This window comes from Gadus macrocephalus, chromosome 17, assembly GCF_031168955.1.
Source record: "Gadus macrocephalus chromosome 17, ASM3116895v1".
NCBI lineage: Eukaryota > Metazoa > Chordata > Actinopteri > Gadiformes > Gadidae > Gadus > Gadus macrocephalus.
Window position 1 is genome coordinate 102173 of NC_082398.1, and position 24330 is coordinate 126502.

At 52.0% G+C, this 24330-nt stretch overlaps 1 protein-coding gene across 14 annotated transcripts in view; it reads left to right on the plus strand.

Annotated features, from left to right (window-relative positions):
* The window catches only part of ank2b (ankyrin 2b, neuronal), a 141862-nt gene that overhangs the window by 94853 nt on the left and 22679 nt on the right, over positions 1-24330 (plus strand). For 7 of the 14 annotated variants that reach the window (XR_009522614.1, XM_060035477.1, XM_060035473.1 and 4 more), the window contains 16 exons: positions 100-440; positions 2318-2396; positions 2570-2673; positions 4586-4624; positions 5705-5929; positions 7402-7500; positions 8189-8343; positions 9314-9525; positions 9692-9896; positions 11796-11892; positions 13311-13539; positions 13933-14058; positions 14357-14479; positions 14895-14927; positions 16894-16915; positions 19479-23963. Coding sequence is in view for 13 of the 14 variants with exons in the window: in XM_060035477.1 (XP_059891460.1) it covers positions 100-440; positions 2318-2396; positions 2570-2673; positions 4586-4624; positions 5705-5929; positions 7402-7500; positions 8189-8343; positions 9314-9525; positions 9692-9896; positions 11796-11892; positions 13311-13539; positions 13933-14058; positions 14357-14479; positions 14895-14927; positions 16894-16915; positions 19479-23963 (6574 nt within the window). In the remaining variant the exon portion in view is untranslated. Of the gene's footprint in view, positions 1-99; positions 483-2317; positions 2397-2569; positions 2674-4585; positions 4625-5704; positions 5930-7401; positions 7501-8188; positions 8344-9313; positions 9526-9691; positions 9897-11795; positions 11893-13310; positions 13540-13932; positions 14059-14356; positions 14480-14894; positions 14928-16893; positions 16916-19478; positions 23964-24330 lie in introns of all 14 variants that reach the window. The other 7 variants (XM_060035475.1, XM_060035482.1, XM_060035478.1 and 4 more) reach the window with 7 other exon arrangements.

Here is a 24330-nt window from a genome sequence, read left to right on the forward strand (position 1 = left end):
GATAATGAGCGGTCCTTGGTGAATGATAATGAGCGGTCCTTGGTGAATGATAATGAGCGGTCCTTGGTGAATGATAATGAGCGGTCCTTGGTGTTGCAGACGGTCACAGAGAAGCACAAACTCAACGTCCCGGAGACCATGAACGAAGAGCTCGACGTTTCTGATGAGGAGGGTAGGGCACACACACACACACACACACACACACACACACACACACACACACACACACACACACCGACTCCTCCCTCCCTCCTTCAACTGCTCTTGACACCCCCCCTCCCTCCCTGTAACCAAGGTGACGACACGATGACGGGCGACGGGGGGGAGTACCTGAGGGCCGAGGACCTGAGGGAGCTCGGGGACGACTCTCTGCCGGGGCAATACCTGGACGGGATGAACTACCTGCGCTACAGCCTGGAGGGAGGGGGGCGCATGGACAGGTACCGTACCTACAGCCTGGAGGGAGGGGGGCGCATGGACAGGTACCGTACCTACAGCCTGGAGGGGGGAGGGGGGGGGGGCATGGACAGGTACCGTACCTACAGCCTGGAGGGGGGGGGGGGGGGGGGCATGGACAGGTACCGTACCTACAGCCTGGAGGGAGGGGGGGGGGGGGGGCGCATGGACAGGTACCGTACCTACAGCCTGGAGGGGGGGGGGGGGAGGGGGGCGCATGGACAGGTACCGTACCTACAGCCTGGAGGGGGGGGGGGGGGAGGGGGGCGCATGGACAGGTACCGTACCTACAGCCTGGAGGGGGGGGGGCATGGACAGGTACCGTACCTACAGCCTGGAGGGAGGGGGGGGGGGGGGGGCGCATGGACAGGTACCATACCTACAGCCTGGAGGGGGGGGGGCATGGACAGGTACCGTACCTACAGCCTGGAGGGAGGGGGGGGGGGGGGGGGCGCATGGACAGGTACCGTACCTACAGCCTGGAGGGAGGGGGGGGGGGGGGCATGGACAGGTACCGTACCTACAGCCTGGAGGGAGGGGGGGGGGGGGGGCATGGACAGGTACCGTACCTACAGCCTGGAGGGGGGGGGGGGGGGGGGCATGGACAGGTACCTTACCTACAGCCTGGAGGGGGGGGTGCCTTACATTACCTTATCTTAACCACCTGCCCTACAGCCTGGAGGGATCTTAAAGGCTGCTGCCAACTTTCCTTGTTCTTAATGCTGAGTCAACGTGATCGATGAGCTCCTCATGGTGGAGGACCTCCACCCTGGAGCTCCTCATGGTGGAGGACCTCCACCCTGGAGCTCCTCATGAACACCTCCACCCTGGAACTCATCATGAACACCTCCACCCTGGAGCTCCTCATGAACACCTCCACCCTGGAGCTCCTCATGGTGGAGGACCTCCACCCTTGAGCTCATCATGGTGGAGGACCTCCACCCTGGAGCTCCTCATGAACACCTCCACCCTGGAACTCATCATGAACACCTCCACCCTGGAGCTCCTCATGAACACCTCCACCCTGGAACTCATCATGAACACCTCCACCCTGGAGCTCATCATGGTGGAGGACCTCCACCCTGGAGCTCCTCATGAACACCTCCACCCTTGAGCTCATCATGGTGGAGGACCTCCACCCTGGAGCTCCTCATAAACACCTCCACCCTGGAGCTCATCATGAACACCTCCACCCTGGAGCTCATCATGGTGGAGGACCTCCACCCTGGAGCTCCTAATGAACACCTCCACCCTGGAACTCATCATGAACACCTCCACCCTGGAGCTCATCATGGTGGAGGACCTCCACCCTGGAGCTCCTAATGAACACCTCCACCCTGGAACTCATCATGAACACCTCCACCCTGGAGCTCATCATGGTGGAGGACCTCCACCCTGGAGCTCCTCATGGTGGAGGACCTCCACCCTGGAGCTACTCATGAACACCTCCACCCTGGAGCTCCTCATGGTGGAGGACCTCCACCCTGGAGCTCCTCATGAACACCTCCACCCTGGAGCTCATCATGGTGGAGGACCTCCACCCTGGAGCTCCTCATGGTGGAGGAGCTCCACCCTGGAGCTCCTCATGGTGGAGGACTTCCATCCTGGAGCTCCTCATGAACACATCCACCCTGGAGCTCCTCATGAACACATCCACCCTGGAGCTCCTCATAAAGACCTCCACCCTGGAGCTCCTCATGGTGGAGGACCTCCACCCTGGGGATCCTCATGGTGGAGGACCTCCACCATGGAGCTCCTCATAAAGACCTCCACCCTGGTGGCTCTCGACCATGATGGACTCTGGTGGTTTGTTTCTGGTGTTCACGTTGGATGTTCATGGATGTTCTTCCTGCTCTTCCAGCTCCTTCAGCCCGACCCATCACAGCTTCTACACCCCCAAACACCAGGGCTTGATGGAGGATCTGCTCTCCAGCCACCAGGTCAGCTTCTTACTCACACATCTTCATATACATCCTGATCCCTTCCTTTCTATTTTTGTGTCTTTTTTTACTTCTGTGTTGTACTTCCTTATTATGTTCCTTCTTCTATATTGAACCAAGTGAACCAGATCCTCTGGATTAGTAAAGTTGAACTTGTGTTCCCTGACCCCCAGGTTTCCAATCTAACCCGGGACAACGAGAAGGACTCGTACCGACTCAGCTGGGGAACCGAGAACCTGGACAACGTGGCTCTGTCCTCTAGTCCCATCCCCTCTGGGTAGGAACCTCCACTCTAGTCCCCTCTAGAACCATAAATCTAGTCCCCTCTAGAACCACCACCCTAGTCCCCTTTGGGAAGGAACCTCCACCCTAGTCCCCTCTAGAACCTTCACCCTAGTCCCCTCTAGAACCTCCACTCTAGTCCCCTCTAGAACCATAAATCTAGTCCCCTCTAGAACCACCACCCTAGTCCCCTTTGGGAAGGAACCTCCACCCTAGTCCCCTCTAGAACCTTCACCCTAGTCCCCTCTAGAACCACCACCCTAGTCCCCTCTATAACCTCCACCCTAGTCCCCTCTAGAACCACCACCCTAGTCCCCTTTGGGAAGGAACCTCCACCCTAGTCCCCTCTAGAACCTTCACCCTAGTCCCCTCTAGAACCTCCACCCTAGTCCCCTCTAGAACCACCACCCTAGTCCCCTCTAGAACCTCCACCCTAGTCCCCTCTAGAACCTCCACCCTAGTCCCCTCTAGAACCTCCACCATAGTCCCCTCTAGAACCACCACCCTAGTCCCCTCTATAACCTCCACCCTAGTCCCCTCTAGAACCACCACCCTAGTCCCCTCTAGAACCACCACCCTAGTCCCCTCTAGAACCTCCACCCTAGTCCCCTCTAGAACCACCACCCTAGTCCCCTCTAGAACCTCCACCCTAGTCCCCTCTAGAACCTCCACCCTAGTCCCCTCTAGAACCTCCACCCTAGTCCCCTCTAGAACCACCACCCTAGTCCCCTCTATAACCTCCACCCTAGTCCCCTCTAGAACCACCACCCTAGTCCCCTTTGGGAAGGAACCTCCACCCTAGTCCCCTCTAGAACCTTCACCCTAGTCCCCTCTAGAACCTCCACCCTAGTCCCCTCTAGAACCTCCACCCTAGTCTCCTCTAGAACCACCACCCTAGTCCCCTCTAGAACCACCACCCTAGTCCCCTCTAGAACCTCCACCCTAGTCCCCTCTAGAACCTCCACCCTAGTCCCCTCTAGAACCTCCACCCTAGTCCCCTCTAGAACCACCACCCTAGTCCCCTCTAGAACCTCCACCCTAGTCCCCTCTAGAACCACCACCCTAGCCCCCTCTAGAACCTCCACCCTAGTCCCCTCTAGGCCCCCTCCATGGTAGCTGGATGCTGAGTTCAACAGTAGTATTGATCAACGTCAGGAATAGCTGAGCCTCACATTTACATTTAGGGCATTTTGCCAACGCTTTTATCCAAAGCGACTTACAATTTGTACATTTGTCAGAATTTGTCACCCATGTTGACTCAAGCCTTATGCAAGGTCATGACCTTAATGGGTCATGACCCATTAAGGTCATGACCTTACAGGGTCATGACCTTGCAGGGTCATTACCACCCTCAGGGAGCCCATCCCTCCAGTGAAGCAAACACTCACTCAGCCTGTTTCAGATCTGCACCTTCAAGTTCAGGGTCCGTCTGTTCTGTGCTCCCTTTTGGTGACTTGTTCTATGTTCCCTCTGGGTGACTGGTTCTCTGTTCCCTCTGGGTGACTGGTTCTCTGTTCCCTCTGGGTGACTGGTTCTCTGTTCCCTCTTGGTGACTGGTTCTCTGTTCCCTCTGGGTGACTGGTTCTCTGTTCCCTCTTGGTGACTGGTTCTCTGTTCCCTCTTGGTGACTGGTTCTCTGTTCCCTCTGGGTGACTGGTTCTCTGTTCCCTCTGGGTGACTGGTTCTCTGTTCCCTCTGGGTGACTGGTTCTCTGTTCCCTCTGGGTGACTGGTTCTCTGTTCCCTCTTGGTGACTGGTTCTCTGTTCCCTCTTGGTGACTGGTTCTCTGTTCCCTCTGGGTGACTGGTTCTCTGTTCCCTCTGGGTGACTGGTTCTCTGTTCCCTCTGGGTGACTGGTTCTCTGTTCCCTCTGGGTGACTGGTTCCCAACTGCTTTGTCTTTTCTAGCCGATCCTCTCCCTGCCGCCATCTTGGAGAAAACAGCAGGTGACCCAACTCTTCATCACTGTTCACTTCTCCTCTTCATCACTGTTCACTCCTCCTCTTCATCACTGTTCACTCCTCTTCATCACTGTTCACCCCTCCTCTTAATCACTTTTCACTCCCCCTCTTCATCCCTGTTCAGCTCTCCTCTTCATCAATGTTCCCTCCCCCCACCCCTCTCCTCTTCATCACTGTTCACTGTTCCTCTATAGAGGTCCCTAACACCGCCCCCTGCTGTCTGCATTGATATGACAGTCGGTCTCATTAGCTCCTCTATAGAGGTCCCTAACACCGCCCCCTGCTGTCTGCATTGATATGACAGTCGGGCTCATTAGCTCCTCTATAGAGGTCCCTAACACCGCCCCCTGCTGTCTGCATTGATATGACAGTCGGGCTCATTAGCTCCTCTATAGAGGTCCCTAACACCGCCCCCTGCTGTCTGCATTGATATGACAGTCGGGCTCATTAGCTCCTCTATAGAGGTCCCTAACACCGCCCCCTGCTGTCTGCATTGATATGACAGTCGGTCTCATTAGCTCCTCTATAGAGGTCCCTAACACCGCCCCCTGCTGTCTGCATTGATATGACAGTCGGTCTCATTAGCTCCTCTATAGAGGTCCCTAACACCGCCCCCTGCTGTCTGCATTGATATGACAGTCGGTCTCATTAGCTCCTCTATAGAGGTCCCTAACACCGCCCCCTGCTGTCTGCATTGATATGACAGTCGGTCTCATTAGCTCCTCTATAGAGGTCCCTCCCACCCCCTCCTGCTGGTTGCGCTTCAACTCCTTGTAGCTCAACCAAAACACTGTCATCACATGTCACATTACACCAAACCCTAGCTGGACAGGACTCTATTTGAGCTTGCCGGGATCTAATGTATAATCAACCAACGCCAGCACATTGAACTGGTAGGAGAGATGCCCGACTTGCTGGCAATACATCAGGTCACATGACCAAACCCACGCAGATAAGACCTTCCCTCAGCGAAGCCCTCAGGGGACCCCTCAGTGGTCTGGGTCCACCTGGGCTCACCTTGTGGTCTGGGTCCACCTGGGCTCACCTTGTGATCTGTGTCCGCAGCTTCCTGGTGAGCTTCATGGTCGACGCACGAGGCGGGGCTATGCGGGGCTGCCGCCACAACGGACTGAGGATCCTGGTCCCGCCCAAGAAGTGCAGCGCCCCCACCAGGGTGACCTGCCGCCTGGTGAAGAGGCACCGCCTGGCCACCATGCCCCCCCTGCTGGAGGGCGAGGGGCTTGCCAGCCGACTGGTGGAGGTCGGGCCCTCGGGGGCCCAGTTCCTGGGGTAAGACCGGCCTCAGGGGACCAGGGGGGCTGGGGGGGACCAGACAAAGGTAGGCTGGATTAGAGAAGGCTGGCTAGGTTAGGTTGGGCCAGTTTAGAGTAGATTGGTTAGGTTTGCTTTAGCCAGTCTAGAGTAAGCTAGTTAGGTTAGGTTTAGCTAGTCTGGAGTAGACTGGTTAGGTTGGTTAGGTTAGTTTGGGTTTAGCTAGTTTAGAGTAGGCTGGTCAGGTTGGGTTTAGATAGTTTAGAGTAGTCTGGTCAGGTTGGGTTTAGCTTATTTAGAGTAGGCTGGTCAGGTTGGGTTAGGCTAATTTAGAGTAGGCTAGCCTGGTTGGGTTTAGCTAGTTTAGAGTAGGGTGGTCAGGTTGGGTTTAGCTAGTTTAGAGTAGGCTGGTTAGGTCTTTAGGTAAACTATCAAAATAAGGAACCTTCGGATTGGTCCAGAGTTTTTTCCTGGTGTCTTATTGCTGCCTCTTCCTCTGCTTCATAACCAGTACCGGGGACCTGTCTCTGGTTCTTAACTAGTACCGGGGACGTGTCTCTGGTTCTTAACTAGTACCGGGGACGTGTCTCTGGTTCTTAACCAGGACCAGGGACCTGCCTCTGGTTCTTAACTCTTTGAACCTTTAACCCTTTAACTCCTTAACCCTTTCACTCCTTAACTCTTGACAGATGATAGATGTGATATGAAGCCCAGACTTCTGGTACTACAGAATACACTATGTACTAAAGAGTAGTATACAGTACATGTAGTACAATATATACTAGAGTAGTATACAGTAAATATAGTACAGTATATACTACAGAGTAGCATGCAGTACAGAATACACCTAGTCCATCCTCACATGTTACTACAGTACATCCTCACATGTTACTACAGTACATCCTCACATGTTACTACAGTACATCCTCACAGGTTACTACAGTACATCCTCACAGGTTACTACAGTACATCCTCACAGGTTACTACAGTACATCCTCACATGTTACTACAGTACATCCTCACATGTTACTACAGTACATCCTCACATGTTACTACAGTACATCCTCACATGTTACTACAGTACATCCTCACATGTTACTACAGTACATCCTCACATGTTACTACAGTACATCCTCACAGGTTACTACAGTACATCCTCACATGTTACTACAGTACATCCTCACATGTTACTACAGTACATCCTCACAGGTTACTACAGTACATCCTCACATGTTACTACAGTACATCCTCACATGTTACTACAGTACATCCTCACATGTTACTACAGTACATCCTCACATGTTACTACAGTACATCCTCACATGTTACTACAGTACATCCTCACATGTTACTACAGTACATCCTCACATGTTACTACAGTACATCATCACATGTTATTTTAGTAGCTCTTTAAAGATGTATGATGTCAGGATTAATGGAAGCTCCTCCCCCTCATGCTGCGTCTGGATCTGGTGGGTGTGGCTTCACAGTAAGCTCCACCTCCCCACAGCTCCTCCCCCCCTTAACGAGGGCGAGAGCCTCGTTAGCCGTATTCTCCAGCTGGGCCCCCCGGGGACTAGATTCCTTGGGTATGACCACTCTTTGTTCTTCATGAAGATCTGACTCCTGTTGTCCCTCACCCTTCTGCCAGAGGTTCTGGCTCTTCGCTGGGCTGCTCCATTATCCACACCTTCCCCCTCTCAACCAATCAGAGGACAGACGCAGAGGAAGGTCCGGTTCCCAAACGTTCCTTCCTCAGACGTTCTGCAATCCCTCAAGACTTTCCTAAGAAATCATTTATTTTCTGAATTATTTTTGTTCTTACACTTTTTTCGAACATATGATAGGGTTAGGAGTATAAACATAACGATTTTTTTTTATTCTTCAAGCATCTTAAGCCCGCCCCTTGCCCACGATTGGCCAGTTGATTTGCCCCTCAGAACACCTGAGAGAGGGAACGCTCATGTGGGTACTGGAGGACCTGCTCTCACTCCCATCTCTGTGTGTTCATCTGTCTCACCCTCTCATCTCTGTGGTGCCTCCCCGTCTCCCCCTCACCCTCTGTTGTCAACGGTCTGATTGTCTCTGATCTAGTGCAGCATGCATGTGTTGAAGAAGGTTGCAAACACACACACACATGCACACACACACACACACGCACACACACACACACACACACACAAAAACACACACACACACACACCACCATAAGCCAGCCACGCACAGGAGTCGGGCTCATCGTGTGTGTGTGTGTGTGTGTGTGTGTGTGTACCCCAGCCCGGTGGTGGTGGAGATCCCCCACTTCGCAGCGCTGCGGGGGACAGAGAGGGAGCTGGTGGTGATGAGGAGCGAGGGGGGAGATCAGTGGAAGGAGCACCAGTGTGACCACACTGAGGAGGAGCTCAACCAGGTCCTCAACGGCATGGATGAGGGTGAGAGCCTGCACAACACTCTAACCCTAACCCTAACCCTAACCCCCCCATCTGAACCAGGAGAGCAGCACGCACCGTATCCTCCCATCCTGTCAGCTCCACGGAGCGGACAGTCCTGACAGTGATATCTCCAGAAGTCCTGACAGTGGTATCTCTAGAAGTCCTGACAGTGGTATCTCCAGAAGTCCTGACAGTGGTATCTCCAGAAGTCCTGACAGTGGTATCTCTAGAAGTCCTGACTGTGGTATCTCTAGAAGTCCTGACAGTGGTATCTCCAGAAGTCCTGACAGTGATATCTCCAGAAGTCCTGACAGTGGTATCTCTAGAAGTCCTGACAGTGGTATCTCCAGAAGTCCTGACAGTGGTATCTCTTTATGTCCTGACAGTGGTATCTCCAGAAGTCCTGACAGTGGTATCTCTTTATGTCCTGACAGTGGTATCTCCAGAAGTCCTGACAGTGGTATCTCTTTATGTCCTGACAGTGGTATCTCCAGAAGTCCTGACAGTGGTATCTCTTTATGTCCTGACAGTGGTATCTCCAGAAGTCCTGACAGTGGTATCTCTTTATGTCCTGACAGTGGTATCTCCAGAAGTCCTGACAGTGGTATCTCTTTATGTCCTGACAGTGGTATCTCCAGAAGTCCTGACAGTGGTATCTCTTTATGTCCTGACAGTGGTATCTCCAGAAGTCCTGACAGTGGTATCTCTTTATGTCCTGACAGTGGTATCTCCAGAAGTCCTGACAGTGGTATCTCCAGAAGTCCTGACAGTGGTATCTCTTTATGTCCTGACAGTGGTATCTCTAGAAGTCCTGACAGTGGTATCTCCAGAAGTCCTGACAGTGGTATCTCCAGAAGTCCTGACAGTGGTATCTCTAGAAGTCCTGACAGTGGTATCTCCAGAAGTCCTGACAGTGGTATCTCTAGAAGTCCTGACAGTTTGTGTCCTACTGAAGCCTGTGTCTCCTCAGAGCTGGACTCGCCCCAGGAGCTGGAGAGGAAGCGTATTTGCCGGATCATCACGCGGGATTTCCCACAATACTTTGCGGTGGTGTCGCGGGTGAAGCAGGACAGCGAGCTGATTGGGCCGGAGGGCGGCGTGCTGAGCAGCACGGTGGTGCCTGCGGTGCGGGCCGCGTTCCCCCAGGGGGCGCTCACCAAGAAGATCCGGGTGGGCCTGCAGGTGAGGAGCCCTGGGGGGGCTGGGGGGGCTGGGGGGGCGGGGCAACACTTCCCCCTAGATACTGTTACCAGGGGCGGTCCTCAGCTTCTACATTAACAGTGTTTCATCACAACCCATTGTTCAACACCCCCAAACCGTGGCGACGTCTGACCCCTCTGCCCCCCAGGCCCAACCCATGAGCCTGGAGCTGGTGCGCCGGACCCTGGGCAGCAAGGCCGCCTTCAGCCCCATCGTCACGCTGGAGCCACGCAGGAGGAAGTTCCACAAGCCCATCACCATGACGCTCCCAGTCCCTGAAACCGGCTCCGACCCCGCCCTCAACGGATTCAGGGGCGACGCGCCCTCCCTGAGGCTGCTCTGCAGCATCACTGGTGAGCACCTGCTGGTCCCGGTCCACGGCCAGGTCAAGGTCCGGGTCTTGCTGGTCCTGGTGCAGAACCAGGTCCAGGTCCAGGTCCTGATTGTCCAGGTCCAGGTCCTGGTCCCCAGGGCCAGGTCCCCAGGTCCGGGTCCCGGTCCAGGTCCAGGTCCCGGTCCAGGTCCAGGTCAGTGTCCAGGTCCTGCTGGTCCCGGTCTAGGACCAGCTCAAGGTCCAGGTCCTGCTGGTCCCGGTCCGGGTCCAGGTCCTGCTGGTCCCGGTCCAGGGCCAGGTCCAGGTCCCCAGGTCTAGGTCCCGGTCCAGGTCCCGGTCCAGGTCCAGGTCCGGGCCCAGCTGGGCCCCAGTCCGGGTCCTTGTGGTCCGTCTGTGGGCTTCAAGGAGACCTTATCAGGTCTCATGAAGGTCATTGATCGAGAGAAGACCTCAGAGAGCCCTGATGCTCTGAAGGCTTCGGCTTCTCCCTGTGCTGACGCACGCGTGTGTGTTGGTGTGTGTGTTGGTGTGTGTTGGTGTGTGTGTGTGTTGGTGTGTGTGTTGGTGTGTGTGTTGGTGTGTGTGTTGGTGTGTGTGTTGGTGTGTTGGTGTGTGTTGGTGTGTGTGTTGGTGTGTGTGTTGGTGTGTGTTGGTGTGTGTTGGTGTGTGTTGGTGTGTGTTGGTGTGTGTTGGTGTGTGTTGGTGTGTGTGTTGGTGTGTGTGTTGGTGTGTGTTGGTGTGTGTTGGTGTGTGTGTTGGTGTGTGTGTTGGTGTGTGTTGGTGTGTGTGTTGGTGTGTGTTGGTGTGTGTGTTGGTGTGTGTGTTGGTGTGTGTGTTGGTGTGTTGGTGTGTGTGTTGGTGTGTGTGTTGGTGTGTGTGTTGGTGTGTGTGTTGGTGTGTTGGTGTGTGTGTTGGTGTGTGTGTTGGTGTGTGTGTTGGTGTGTGTTGGTGTGTTGGTGTGTGTGTTGGTGTGTGTGTTGGTGTGTGTGTTGGTGTGTGTGTTGGTGTGGGTGTTGGTGTGTGTGTTGGTGTGTGTTGGTGTGTGTGTTGGTGTGTGTGTTGGTGTGTGTGTTGGTGTGTGTTGGTGTGTGTGTTGGTGTGTGTGTTGGTGTGTGTTGGTGTGTGTTGGTGTGTGTTGGTGTGTGTGTTGGTGTGTGTGTTGGTGTGTGTTGGTGTGTGTGTTGGTGTGTTGGTGTGTGTGTTGGTGTGTGTGTTGGTGTGTGTGTTGGTGTGTGTTGGTGTGTGTGTTGGTGTGTGTGTTGGTGTGTGTGTTGGTGTGTGTGTTGGTGTGTGTTGGTGTGTGTGTTGGTGTGTGTGTTGGTGTGTGTGTTGGTGTGTTGGTGTGTGTGTTGGTGTGTGTGTTGGTGTGTGTGTTGGTGTGTGTGTTGGTGTGTGTTGGTGTGTTGGTGTGTGTGTTGGTGTGTGTGTTGGTGTGTGTGTTGGTGTGTGTGTTGGTGTGTGTTGGTGTGTTGGTGTGTGTGTTGGTGTGTGTGTTGGTGTGTGTGTTGGTGTGTTGGTGTGTGTGTTGGTGTGTGTGTTGGTGTGTGTTGGTGTGTGTTGGTGTGTGTTGGTGTGTGTGTTGGTGTGTGTGTTGGTGTGTTGGTGTGTGTTGGTGTGTGTGTTGGTGTGTTGGTGTGTGTGTTGGTGTGTGTGTTGGTGTGTGTGTTGGTGTGTGTGTTGGTGTGTGTTGGTGTGTGTTGGTGTGTGTTGGTGTGTGTTGGTGTGTGTTGGTGTGTGTTGGTGTGTGTTGGTGTGTGTGTTGGTGTGTGTGTTGGTGTGTGTGTTGGTGTGTGTTGGTGTGTGTGTTGGTGTGTGTGTTGGTGTGTGTTGGTGTGTGTGTTGGTGTGTGTGTTGGTGTGTGTTGGTGTGTGTGTTGGTGTGTGTTGGTGTGTGTTGGTGTGTGTTGGTGTGTGTGCAGGAGGGACCACGCCCGCCCAGTGGGAGGACATCACAGGGACCACGCCCCTGACCTTCACCAACGACTGCGTCTCCTTCACCACCAACGTCTCTGCCAGGTAGGGGGACCTACCCATCCCTCCACCTCCACCTCACCTCCACCTACCCATCCCTCCACCTCCACCTCACCTCCACCTACCCATCCCTCCACCTCCACCTCACCTCCACCTACCCATCCCTCCACCTCCACCTCACCTCCACCTACCCATCCCTCCACCTCCACCTCACCTCCACCTACCCATCCCTCCACCTCCACCTCACCTCCACCTACCCATCCCTCCACCTCCACCTCACCTCCACCTACCCATCCCTCCACCTCCACCTCACCTCCACCTCCACCTACCCATCCCTCCACCTCCACCTCACCTCCACCTACCCATCCCTCCACCTCCACCTCACCTCCACCTACCCATCCCTCCACCTCCACCTCACCTCCACCTACCCATCCCTCCACCTCCACCTCACCTCCACCTACCCATCCCTCCACCTCACCTCCACCTACCCATCCCTCCACCTCCACCTCACCTCCACCTACCCATCCCTCCACCTCCACCTCACCTCCACCTACCCATCCCTCCACCTCCACCTCACCTCCACCTACCCATCCCTCCACCTCCACCTCACCTCCACCTACCCATCCCTCCACCTCCACCTCACCTCCACCTACCCATCCCTCCACCTCCACCTCACCTCCACCTACCCATCCCTCCACCTCACCTCCACCTACCCATCCCTCCACCTCCACCTCCCTAACCCTCCACCTCTACCTCCACCTCAACCTTGACCTTGACCTACCTAACCCCTCCACCTACCTAACCCTCCACCTCCACCTCACCTCCACCTACCCTTCCCTTCACCTCCACCTCCACCTACCTAACCTTCCACCTCCACCTTCCTAACCCTCCACCTCCACCTCACCTCCACCTACCCTTCACCTCCACCTCCACCTACCTAACCTTCCACCTCCACCTACCTAACCTTCCACCTCCACCTTCCTAACCCTCCACCTCCACCTGCACCTCCACCTCCACCTTGAACTACCTAACCCTCCACCTCCACCTTGACCTACCTAACCCTCCACCTCCAACTCAACCTCCACCTTGACCTACCTAACCCTCCACCTCCAACTCAACCTTGACCTACCTAACCCACCACCTCCACCTCCACCTAAGTAACCCTCCACCTTGACCTACCTAACCCTCCACCTCCACCTTGACCTACCTAACCCTGCACTCTAGATGGTTTTACTCCAAAAAGATCTAGAAGGTTTCTGAAGAATCCAACCCATCCATGAGTCAATCCAAGGGGTTAATTTCCATGAATCCTCTCATTCTGGTCCACTTTACCCCCCATGGGAAAATTCTAGGCCACCGTCATGACGGATCACATGAACTTTTTGCGGGGGTATCAGAGCACTCACCCATGACCTTCCTGCTGATCACATGACCTTCCTGCTGATCACATGACCCTCCCCCAGGTTCTGGCTGGTGGACTGCCGGCAGGCGCAGGAGTCTGTGAACTTCTCCACCCAGGTGTACCGGGAGGTCATCTGCGTGCCTTACATGGCCAAGTTCGTGGTCTTCGCTAAGACCCACGACCCGATAGAGGCCCGCCTGCGCTGCTTCTGTATGACGGACGACCGCATGGAGAAGAGCCTGGAGCAGCAAGAGCTCTTCACTGAGGTGGCCCGCAGCCGGGACGTGGAGGTGAGGACCAGGGGGGGAGGGGGAGGAACAGGGGGAGGAGGGGGGAGGACCAGGGGGGAGGACCAGGGGGGAGAAGAGCCTGGAGCAGCAAGAGCTCTTCACTGAGGTGGCCCGCAGCCGGGACGTGGAGGTGAGGACCAGGGGGGGAGGGGGAGGAACAGGGGGAGGAGGGGGGAGGACCAGGGGGGAGGAGGGAGGAGGAGGGGGAGGAGGGGGGAGGAGGACCAGGGGGAGGAGGAGGAGGGGGAGGAGGGGGGAGGACCAAGGGGGAGGACCAGGGGGGGAGGGGGAGGACCAGGGGGGAGGACAGGGGAGGAGGGGGGAGCTGAGGAAGGCGTGTGAGGTTGACGAAGGTGAAGATGAAAGGATAATGGCGGTGCTGTCCATATGTAGGTTCTGGAGGGGAAGCCCATCTATGCAGACTGCTGTGGTAACCTGGTGCCGCTCACCAAGAGCGGACAGCACCACCTCTTCAGCTTCTACGCCTTCAAGGAGAACCGCCTGGCACTCTTCATCAAGGTACGCACCGCTGGCCATGCTCTTTCTGCTTGGACCCCCGAGGATGGACCTTCTCTCGTCCTAGTGGGCTCAGGTCAGGAATGAACCAGGTGTCCTGGGGATCAGAAGTGGTCGGACTGGTTTGCTCCACCTAGACTGGTTTAATCCAGCTGGACTGGTTTAATCCACCTGGACTGGTTTTATCCACCTGGATTAGGGTTAGGGTTAGGGTTAGGTTCAGGGTTAGGGTTAGGTTCAACCATACAGTAAACAAAGCCCTTGTTGCTTTTAACCCCTTCCCTTCCTGGTGGTGACCCAGGTCCGGGACAGCACCCAGGAGCCCTGCGGCCGGCTCTCCTTCATGAGGGAACCCAGAAACTACCGCGCCTTGACCCAGAACGCCATATGCAACCTCAACATCAGCCTGCCCTCATACTGCAAGGTAACCGAGGTAGAAACAGCTCCCCCTGCTGGCTCCAACAGGAGAATCACCTCATGCACTGTACTGCAACACCAGAGCCTGAATCCCTATCTAGAGCTGATTGTGTTCATGGAAAAAGGTTGATCCTTTACTCAAACCACACGTTATCGCATGTTATGTTGAGGGTAGCTCACAGCTTATACTTTATAAACTGAAATCATTCACCCATCCATTTTGGAATTGAAACATAGCATTGTATTCTTAAATTAGTCAATTGGACTTGAAAATGTTATACAGCAGGTGACCATTTTCTGTAGTCACGTTAAAAATGTGGGTTAAAGGTTCAGTAATGTAACTCTAAGGTACAAAATATCTGTCCGTCTTTGTCCCTCTGTCTCTTCTATCCCTGTCTGTCTCTCCCGCTCTTCTTCTGAAGGACTCTGATTCAGATCAAGAACAAGAAAGCGAGGTAATCAACACCAACTAACCCCACCCATAACTCCACCCTGTTCACTAGTCTAACTCCATCTCTGACTACACCCTGTTCATATTATCACGCATTAAGAGGAGTGTGATGATATGTAGAGCGAAGGGAGATAAGGACCTCCTCTTTCCACAATTTTATCTTTCTGGGGAAGAGCTTTGTGTTAGTTATGAAACCAAATACCTAGGGCACTTTATAACAGATCAAATGCGTGACGATGACGACATTTTTAGACAATGTCATACATTATATGCCCAACCTAATATGTTGGCAAGAAAATGTCATATGTGCTCTGATTATGTAAAAATTTGTGCTGTCAGTTAAATGCGTTTTTAATGACGTTAACGCAAACCAATTTTAACGGCTTTAATTTTTTTTCTTCGGCTCAAAACAAAGAAGCAATAGCCTGACTGCTATGTTCAAGGCAGTATGTTTGTATGTTCATCGTTTAATTGCACTATAGGCATTTTTTTTGTATTGTCCTGTTTTGATCAGTATATGCCAATGTTGTTATCAATAAAAAAACATTTGCACAAGGCAAGCCGATGCCCTTCTCCATGTTGATAAGAGCATTAAAATGACAAAAATTAATGGGACAAAGAAATTAAGGGATATTTAGCATAGAAAAAGATTTGCGAGTTAACTATGACATTAATGCGATTAATCGCGTTTAAATATTTTAATCGCTTGACGGCACAAGTAAAAATATGTCTCTTTAGAGCATATTGCACTCCCCTGTATACTGCCCCCTTATGGGGTAAGAAAGAACGGAAAAATCAAGTATGCACTGACTACAGGTTGCTTACAATGCTTGTTTTAGAATCTTAAACCAAGGTGGAGCAGTGCAAGTGAGCTATTTGTGAATGCAGGAGTTAACACCTTACAAGCTTTATGGAGGAACCTCATGTACAGATTTATTGGGTGTAGTTAGAGGTGTATAACTACACCTCTAACTACACCCTGTTCACTTGTCTAACTACACCTCTAACTACACCCTGTTCACTAGTCTAACTACACCTCTAACTACACCCTGTTCACTAGTCTAACTACATCCTGTTCACTAGTCTAACTACACCCTTTTCACTAGTCTAACTCCACCTCTGACTACACCCTGTTCACGAGTGTAACTCCACCTCTAACTACACCCTGTTCACGAGTGTAACTCCACCTCTAACTACACCCTGTTCACTAGTCTAACTCCACCTCTGACTACACCCTGTTCACTAGTCTAACTCTGCCTCTAACTACACCCTGTTCACTAGTCTAACTCCACCTCTGACTACACCCTGTTCACTAAATCTAACGACACCCTGTTCACTAGTCTAACTACACCCTGTTCACTAGTCTAACTACACCTCTAACGACACCCTGTTCACTAGTCTAATTACATCCTGTTCACTAGTCTAACTACACCCTGTTCACTAGTCTAACCACACTCTGTTCACTAGTCTAACTACACCTCTAACTACACCCTGTTCACTAGTCTAACTACACCCTGTTCACTAGTCTAACCACACTCTGTTCACTAGTCTAACCACACTCTGTTCACTAGTCTAACTACACCTCTAACTACACCCTGTTCACTAGTCTAATTACACCCTGTTCACTAGTCTAACCACATCCTGTTCACTAGTCTAACTCCACCTCTGACTACACCCTGTTCACTAGTCTACCTACACCCCTAACTACACCCTGTTCACTAGTCTAACTACACCCTGTTTACTAGTCTACCTCCACCTCTGACTACACCCTGGTTACTGGTCTAACTTCACCTTTGACTACACCCTGTTCACTAGACTAACTACACCCTGTTCACTAGTCTAACTCCACCATTGACAACACCCTGTTCACTAGTCTAACTACACCCTGCTCACTAGTCTAACTCCACTTCTGACTACACCCTGCTCACTAGTCTAACTACACCTCTGACTGTCTCTCTCTGTCTTTCCAGTCGGGCCGACCACGAGGGAGATGTAAGCTATCCAGCCTTTTTTATCTCATCTATGCATTGAAATATGTGTTATCTTTCTATTATCCTAATTAATATGAATACAGGACAGCCAATGTGTGATAGATGAATGTTGTAATTAATGTCCAGATTCGTTTTGTCCTGAACTCATCTCGCCCCATGGAATCAAACGTTATATCTGAAACAAACCCGCTCATCTCACAACCTATCCCACCACACCCTCCTGTCCCCTTCTCACCCCTTCACCACACCTTACTGTCCCCCCTCACCCCTTCACCACACCTTACTGTCCCCCCTCACCCCTTCACCACACCTTACTGTCCCCCCTCACCCCTTCACCACACCCTCCTGTCCCCACTCACCCCTTCACCACACCTTACTGTCCCCCCTCACCCCTTCACCACACCCACCTGTCCCCTTCTCACCCCTTCACCACACCTTACTGTCCCCACTCACCCCTTCACCACACCCTCCTGTCCCCCCTCACCCCTTCACCACACCCTCCTGTCCCCCCTCACCCCTTCACCACACCCTCCTGTTCCCACTCACCCCTTCACCACACCCTCCTGTTCCCAGTCACCCCTTCACCACACCCTCCTGTCCCCACTCACCCCTTCACCACACCCTCCTGTCCCCACTCACCCCTTCACCACACCCTCCTGTTCCCACTCACCCCTTCACCACACCTTACTGTCCCCACTCACCCCTTCAACACACCCACCATCCTCCGCTTTACTCCCCCTTTGTCCCTGACTCCCTCTTTGTCCCTGACACCCCCTTTGTCCCTGACTCCCCCTTTGTCCCTGACTCCCCCTTTGTCCCTGACTCCCCCTTTGTCCCTGACTCCCCTTTGTCCCTGACTCCCCCTTTGTCCCTGACTCCCCTTTGTCCCTGACTCCCCCTTTGTCCCTGACACCCCCTTTGTCCCTGACTCCCCCTTTGTCCCTGACTCCCCCTTTGTCCCTGACTCCCCTTTGTCCCTGACACCCCCTTTGTCCCTGACTCCCCCTTTGTCCCTGACTCCCCTTTGTCCCTGACTCCTTCTTTGTCCCTGACTCCCCCTTTGTCCCTGACTCCCCCTTTGTTCCTGACTCCCCCTTGTCCCTGACTCCCCCTTTGTCCCTGACTCCGTCTTTGTCCCAGACTCCCCCTTTGTCCCTGGAATCACATCCTAAATGGGTGTTTGGCTGAGTTTGCTCTAGATTACAGCACATGAATTAGCCTCTGTGTGTTAACGTGTGTTGTGTGTACCACACATTGTGTTAACATAAAGATCTAAATCGAACCTCAGTATTAATTCCACCACTTCTCCTCAATGGCGTCTTTTACTACCAATTATGTTTTACTAATGCGCTCGTCAAACACTCCACTTATCTCTTCCCTTTGCTTTGCACGGAAATAACTTGCCTTTTGTACTTTTGAATGCCTGTTTGTATGCTTGGTTCTTATGTTTTATGACTGTTTGATTTGGCCATTTTTTCTCACACACACATATTAGTTCTTTGATGCTATCGTATGTTTTCTACCTGGTTGGACCTGGAACAACTAATCCTCCTAGAAGAACTAATCCTACTACACTAACTAATCCTACTATAACAACTAATCCTCCTAGAATAACTAATTTTACATTTACATTTAGGGTATTTGGCAGACACTTTTATCCAAAGCAATTTACAATAAGTACATTTGTCAGAAGCAGGTGAAACAATATATCGCTGTTACAGTAAGGATGTTCATAAAGCCAATGCAAAGCACTAACAATCGCTAGGTTAATCCATTCCCTGTGAACAACGACAAAAAATCCTACTAGAACCGGCAGATAACATTAAGCAACAGTCCACCCATAGATTACAGAGGGTTAGGGTAGCCCTAACCCTAACCCCACCCTACCCTAACCCTAACCTAGATTATAGAGCAGTGGTGTGTTTGCATTGTCTCTATCAAATAGTCAGGGTTAGAGTTAGTGTGAGGGTTTGGGTTAGGTTAAACCCTACCCTAACCCTAACCCTAGATTACAGAGCAGTGGTGTGTTCCCATTGTCTCTATTAAATAGTTCTCATATTTCCCTGTTTCTTTAAAATAAACTTCATTTAAACAAAATCCACTTAGATTATGAAAAAAGCAATGACTTTCTTAGACAGAGGCAACTGTCCTGTTTGAAATGGTTTAACTTCTTAGGCTTACCAGTGAGTCAGTATCTAAGTAATCTTGAGATATTTTGACATTTCTTTTGTATCTTTCTCATTCTTTTCTCGTTTGTCCTTTGTTGGTGTTATTTTGAAGAGTTATTTTTTCTTTCATCTTATCTAGATGAGCTTGTTTGCTTTTTGTCCCGTGAGTGTGAAAGTGCTGCGTCTGTGTACAAGCAAGTTATTTCCTGCTCACATCCATTCCCATTGGTTGGCTTTGTAGCGTTGTTTGACCCTAGTGTTGTCCTCAGAGGGTTTTGGATGTAGTTTCCAGTGTTCCCAGTCCTCGCCTTATCCTGACCTCTTCTCCCATGTCTCTCCCCTTTCATTTCGATTTTGGTTTCTTTGCTCCTTACTTGTCTTTCTTCCACACGGAAGACGAAGAGACAGAGACGTCCGTTCTGAAGTCAGAGTTGATCCGCGACCCTGACCTTCTGTCTGACGTGTCCGAGATGAAACAAGACCTGATCAAAATGACTGCCATCTTGATTGCAGATCCCACTGAGAAATCCCGGTCCTTAGTAGGGAGCCTTTCAGAGAAGGGGGCTGAGGAGGTGTCTGGAGGGCCGTTAGAAAGAATGGAGAAGGACTTAGAGAAGGTCAAAGAGGACTTGGAGAAGGTCAGCGAGATCTTGAGGGGCGGGGCCTATGAGGGAGGTCTGGCCGAGGACTGGATCCTCCTCTCTGATGGTGAGGTAGAGGAAGCCAGAAGGATGGCCACCTTGACTCTCAAAGAGCCTGTCCTGCGTGAAACCCGGGCCAATAAAGGGGCTCCCAGGCCTAAAGCCATCAAAGACAGCGGGGACCTGAAGGAGTATCTCCCAGCCTCCTCCAAAACAAAAGCTCGGACGGAGGTCCACGAAAATTTCACAGACGTTGTTCTACGTAAAAGCGCAAAACCCACCCCACCAAAAAAGTCCCAGGATGAATCCTCTATTTCAGTTGTTAGAAAGCCGGTGAGGAGGAAGGGTAAAGATCCGGAGATCTCAGATCCTTCAGAGACGGACGGACATCTGGGTGTCCCTGCCACAGGCCCAAGGTCACCAATATCTCCTGTGATTGAAGAAACGCCCATTGGATCAATAAGAGATAAAGTTAAGGCTCTACAGCAAAAAGTGGAGGCAGAACAGAAGACCAAGAAGGTCACTGGAAGCAAGCCCTCACAGTTGCCTTTCGGTAAAATATTGCCGAAGCCCAAAGAAAGCCCTAAATCCAAACAGGGGCCCCCTAAGTCTCCCAAAGCTGAACAGCTGAAACCTGAGGAGACCATGTCAGTCAAAGCGCTGATGCAGGCTTTCCAAACAGGGCAGGAGTCCTCGAAGAGGACGGCTGGGCTTTTAGAAGTCAAGACACCCTGCAAAGCACCTTCCGAGGACCCCACAAAACAGCAAACCATAGATACAAAATGTACGACGAAAGTAATAACAACCCACGTCTCTCCAGAGAGAGAACTGTCCATGGACTCCAAGCCGAGCAAAGAGGCAGCCATCAATGTCCCCGATTCAGAACTGACTGATACTGCAGACTTTGGACACGGTGGCCTGGATGACAGCCCTGATAGCTTGAAACACGAGGGTGTGGCAGACTCACGGAGCGCCAGTCCCGGAGATGGGACCCCTCACTTGAGCTCTGAAGACAGCTATAAGCACGAGGGCCTAGCGACCCCCAGCTCAAGTCCTGAAAGTCTGTCTCTCTCTCCTAAGAATGGAGACCGCTTGACCAAAAAATCTGAACCTGACTCCGCCACAGTCCAAGGACAAAGACAAGGCAACAAAACATCCGCAGAATCTGGCATTTGGCCAATTGATGAACACAATTCTACTGTATTGATCCCTGTCCCCACCAATGAGGCTGCTGATGAGCATAGCACAAGTGAGTCCATAGACTTTGGGACCGAATCTAAGCCAGCTAAAGCTCGAAAGCTAACTAAGACAATCTCAGAGACACTAGAGACGTTTCTTAGCGACGAGGAAGGCCCGGACAATCAGCTCGCCGTACCGTCGGCCGGTTCCCCAGCCTCTAGGTCCTTCACTCTGAATCAAGGGAGCTTAGACTTGCCTTTAAGACGCCAAGACTCAGATGCCCTCAGCCCCTTAGGCGACGACTCTCTGACCATTAGCCACAGAGACTCTTTGGAGGGTAGTCCTGTCATGGAAGAGAATTCCTCCCAGAAGTCTCCAGACTCCATCGAACCTAGCCCGACCAGAGAGTCCCCCTGCCGGGACTCATTGGAGAACAGCCCTACAGAGCAGACCAGCCGCTTACCCTTCCCTCCACACATAGACCCCACTTCAGTGTCCTCTAGCCAGTCCTGCAGAGCCCCCGAGTTCCCACCCGATGCTCTGCGCTCTAGGCTCCGAGACTGTGAGGCTAGTGCGGAGGACGACAGTTGTGAGCAGACATCTCAGATGACAAGTTCTGGTAAGAGTCCCCTTTCACCTGACACCCCCAGTTCTGAAGAGGTAAGTTATGAGGTGAACCCTAGATCCCCTGACCCTATGTTCCTCCCTATCCAATCCATACCAACTGTCATCCCCGAAGACCCAGAGGAAGACATGTCAGACAGCCGTGAGGCACAGAGAAAGATAACCCCAGAGGAGGAGATGTTTAAAATGGCAGCAAAAATAAAAACATTTGATGAGATGGACCAGGACGCAAGAAGCAAACAGAACTCTAGAAAACATACATCAGCAGATCTTGAAATTGGGGATGACAGCTACATGACAGTGGACTCCATGAGTTACAACCCTTTCCTCAGTGAAAGTGGTCTTGCTATTCCCATAGAGGATTCAGGGTTAGCTGTTTGTATTGATTCCCATATTAAAATACAACCTCCCTCCCCTTTTCCAGCAGGTGGGCATGAAGAAATCAACAAGACCTCAACTACAACCACCGTTGACACATCTGAGGGACCTCATTCCGACTCAGATACAAATTACGCAAAAGACAAACTGAACATTTCTCTGGCACTGCCAGAAAAAGAAATTCCATCTGTAACGGTGGATGACCGTATTGGTACGGAAGCTATCGTTGCCAATGTAACGACCGAGCAGAGGCAAGAAAGCTTGAGGAAACTAAGCGAAAACAAAAAAGATGTGGAATTAGAAGGTCATGTGGAGTTAGGGGAGCGCCAATCTGCTCCTATAAAAACAGCTAGCAACATAACACACACAGATCAAACGCCACAAAAAGTGACACCAGAGTCTGTAACCGGTGACTCTGTGGGGCTTGGAGTAGATAAGGAGAAGTTGAGTCCTGGTCCTTGTATCCCTGATGCTAGCGAGGAAGAGCAGGGACCCCCCAAGACCGAGTCGAAGGGTGTCACTGCAAAGGCAGAAGGGGACCCCTGGAATGCGATGCGGGAAGACGATGCCGCCTTTGCAGCACGCGTTAAAGAAGAGGAGCAAAAGATCCTCAACCTGATGGTGGAGCGTCCGTCGCAACAGGCCACCCCGGACACCACCCCTGGGAGAACCCCCACAGAGGAGGGCTCTCCCGCCAGCGAGCCCAACCCATTCCTGTTCCAGGAGGGGAAGCTCTTTGAGATGACTCGCAGCGGGGCTATTGACATGACTAAGAGGAGCTATGAGGAGGAAGGCCCTGGCTTTGCCTTCTTCCAGATTAGGGAGCAGCCTCTAGAGGAGGCTCCTGCTGAGGGGGGCGGGGTGGGCGCTGGTCGACCGGCTGAACCGGAGGTTGGCCTCAATCTTACCATCGAGGTTAGAACTCAGAAAGAGGATGAAGTGAAAGAGGCTCCAGATAGACAGCTTCCGTGCGCTGCTGAGGTCACACAGGTTATCTCAGGTGATGATGGCTCAAAATCTAAAATCCCTAAAATGGGAGTCTCAGCCTCATCCAAATCCACGAAGAAAGATCCTACCCTTCCCGAAGCAGTAGAAGCTAAGGCAGATAAACCATCAGACGAGGGTCCTGTAGATGTAAGCTCCTCTGATCCAATGATGACAGACATACAAACAGCAGAAAGTACAGTGACCAGGTCTGTGTACTCTGAGCAAAGCCAGGAGTCATCTGATTCCTCCCCAGAAGAACCCCAGTCAGTAGTAGAATCGGCCAAAGCAGACGTTAAGGTAAAACAAGCGACATCTGCCAATGTCAAAAAGATCCAGGTCAAACCCCAAGCCAAGAATGTCTCTCAAGGTCGTGGGAAACCAACAACCCCAACTCAGTCTTACACCACTTCCTCCTCGAGGACTTTAAAAAAAGAGCCCTCATTTACATCTGAGTCCAAATCTAGAATCCCCATCAAAGCGTCCCCTACCAAGTCTGATTCAACAGTCAAACCCACAGACTCTACCCAGGAGAAAAGGCTTAAAATCCCTGTTAAAAAGGACTCTAGGAGAAAATCTGAGACAGATGCTGGTCCCTCCGTGGATACCAAAGCCAAGACGTCTTTCAAAGCCAAGAGCTTTTGTGAGGGGGAGTCAACCAGGCCCAAACCCAAAAAGGACCAGGGCCGTCCTTTGAGTGTGGAGTCGGCCAAGTCCAAAGGCTTCCATTCAAGGCTGCCGGTCAGAAGGAAGGCCGGTCAGGTCACTCCTACTGCAACGCCAACCAAAGTCAAGCAGCAGCCGCAAAAAACCTCCCTTGAGTTCTTGCCCGAGATAGGTGACGAAGCTGCAAAGCTTGTGGAGAAACTGGTTCAGGCAGAGAAAGACAAGGAGCGAGAAGCTACCGATAATAACTCAGATGATGAGAGCAGTCTTGTGGACCCTGCTGTTGTTGAAAAGGAAACATTCCCTGAGGTGCAATTTCCTCCTCCTGGGGGTGCGTTCCCTATCCGGCCGCTATGGGACCAGCCCACTGAGACGCAGTGCACCCCAGAACATACCGTCCCCCGTCAAGGTACCACGGCAACCTTACAGGCTACTGTAGCGTTGTGGCCCCCTAGCTTATGAACAAGAGACCTAGTACAGCCACGACGCAGTCTCTTAAAGTGTGGCTGTGTAGCTTAAGATGTGTTTGTGTTTGTTCTGTTGCTCTGTCTCTTTGTTCTGAAAATCTCAAGATTAGTTAACTACTAACTACTATTAGTACTACTAACTACAACTGACTAAATTAAAAAAGGGAATATTTATCTACTAAGTTTAGTTCAATTTGACTAAATTTCCTCCTGAAAATAGAAGGAAGGTCCCTTAAAAATACAAAAGCCCAAGTTTGACATCCCACACGGATAAGAAAGCCAGAGATATTTTCTGATGTGTAGTTAGTG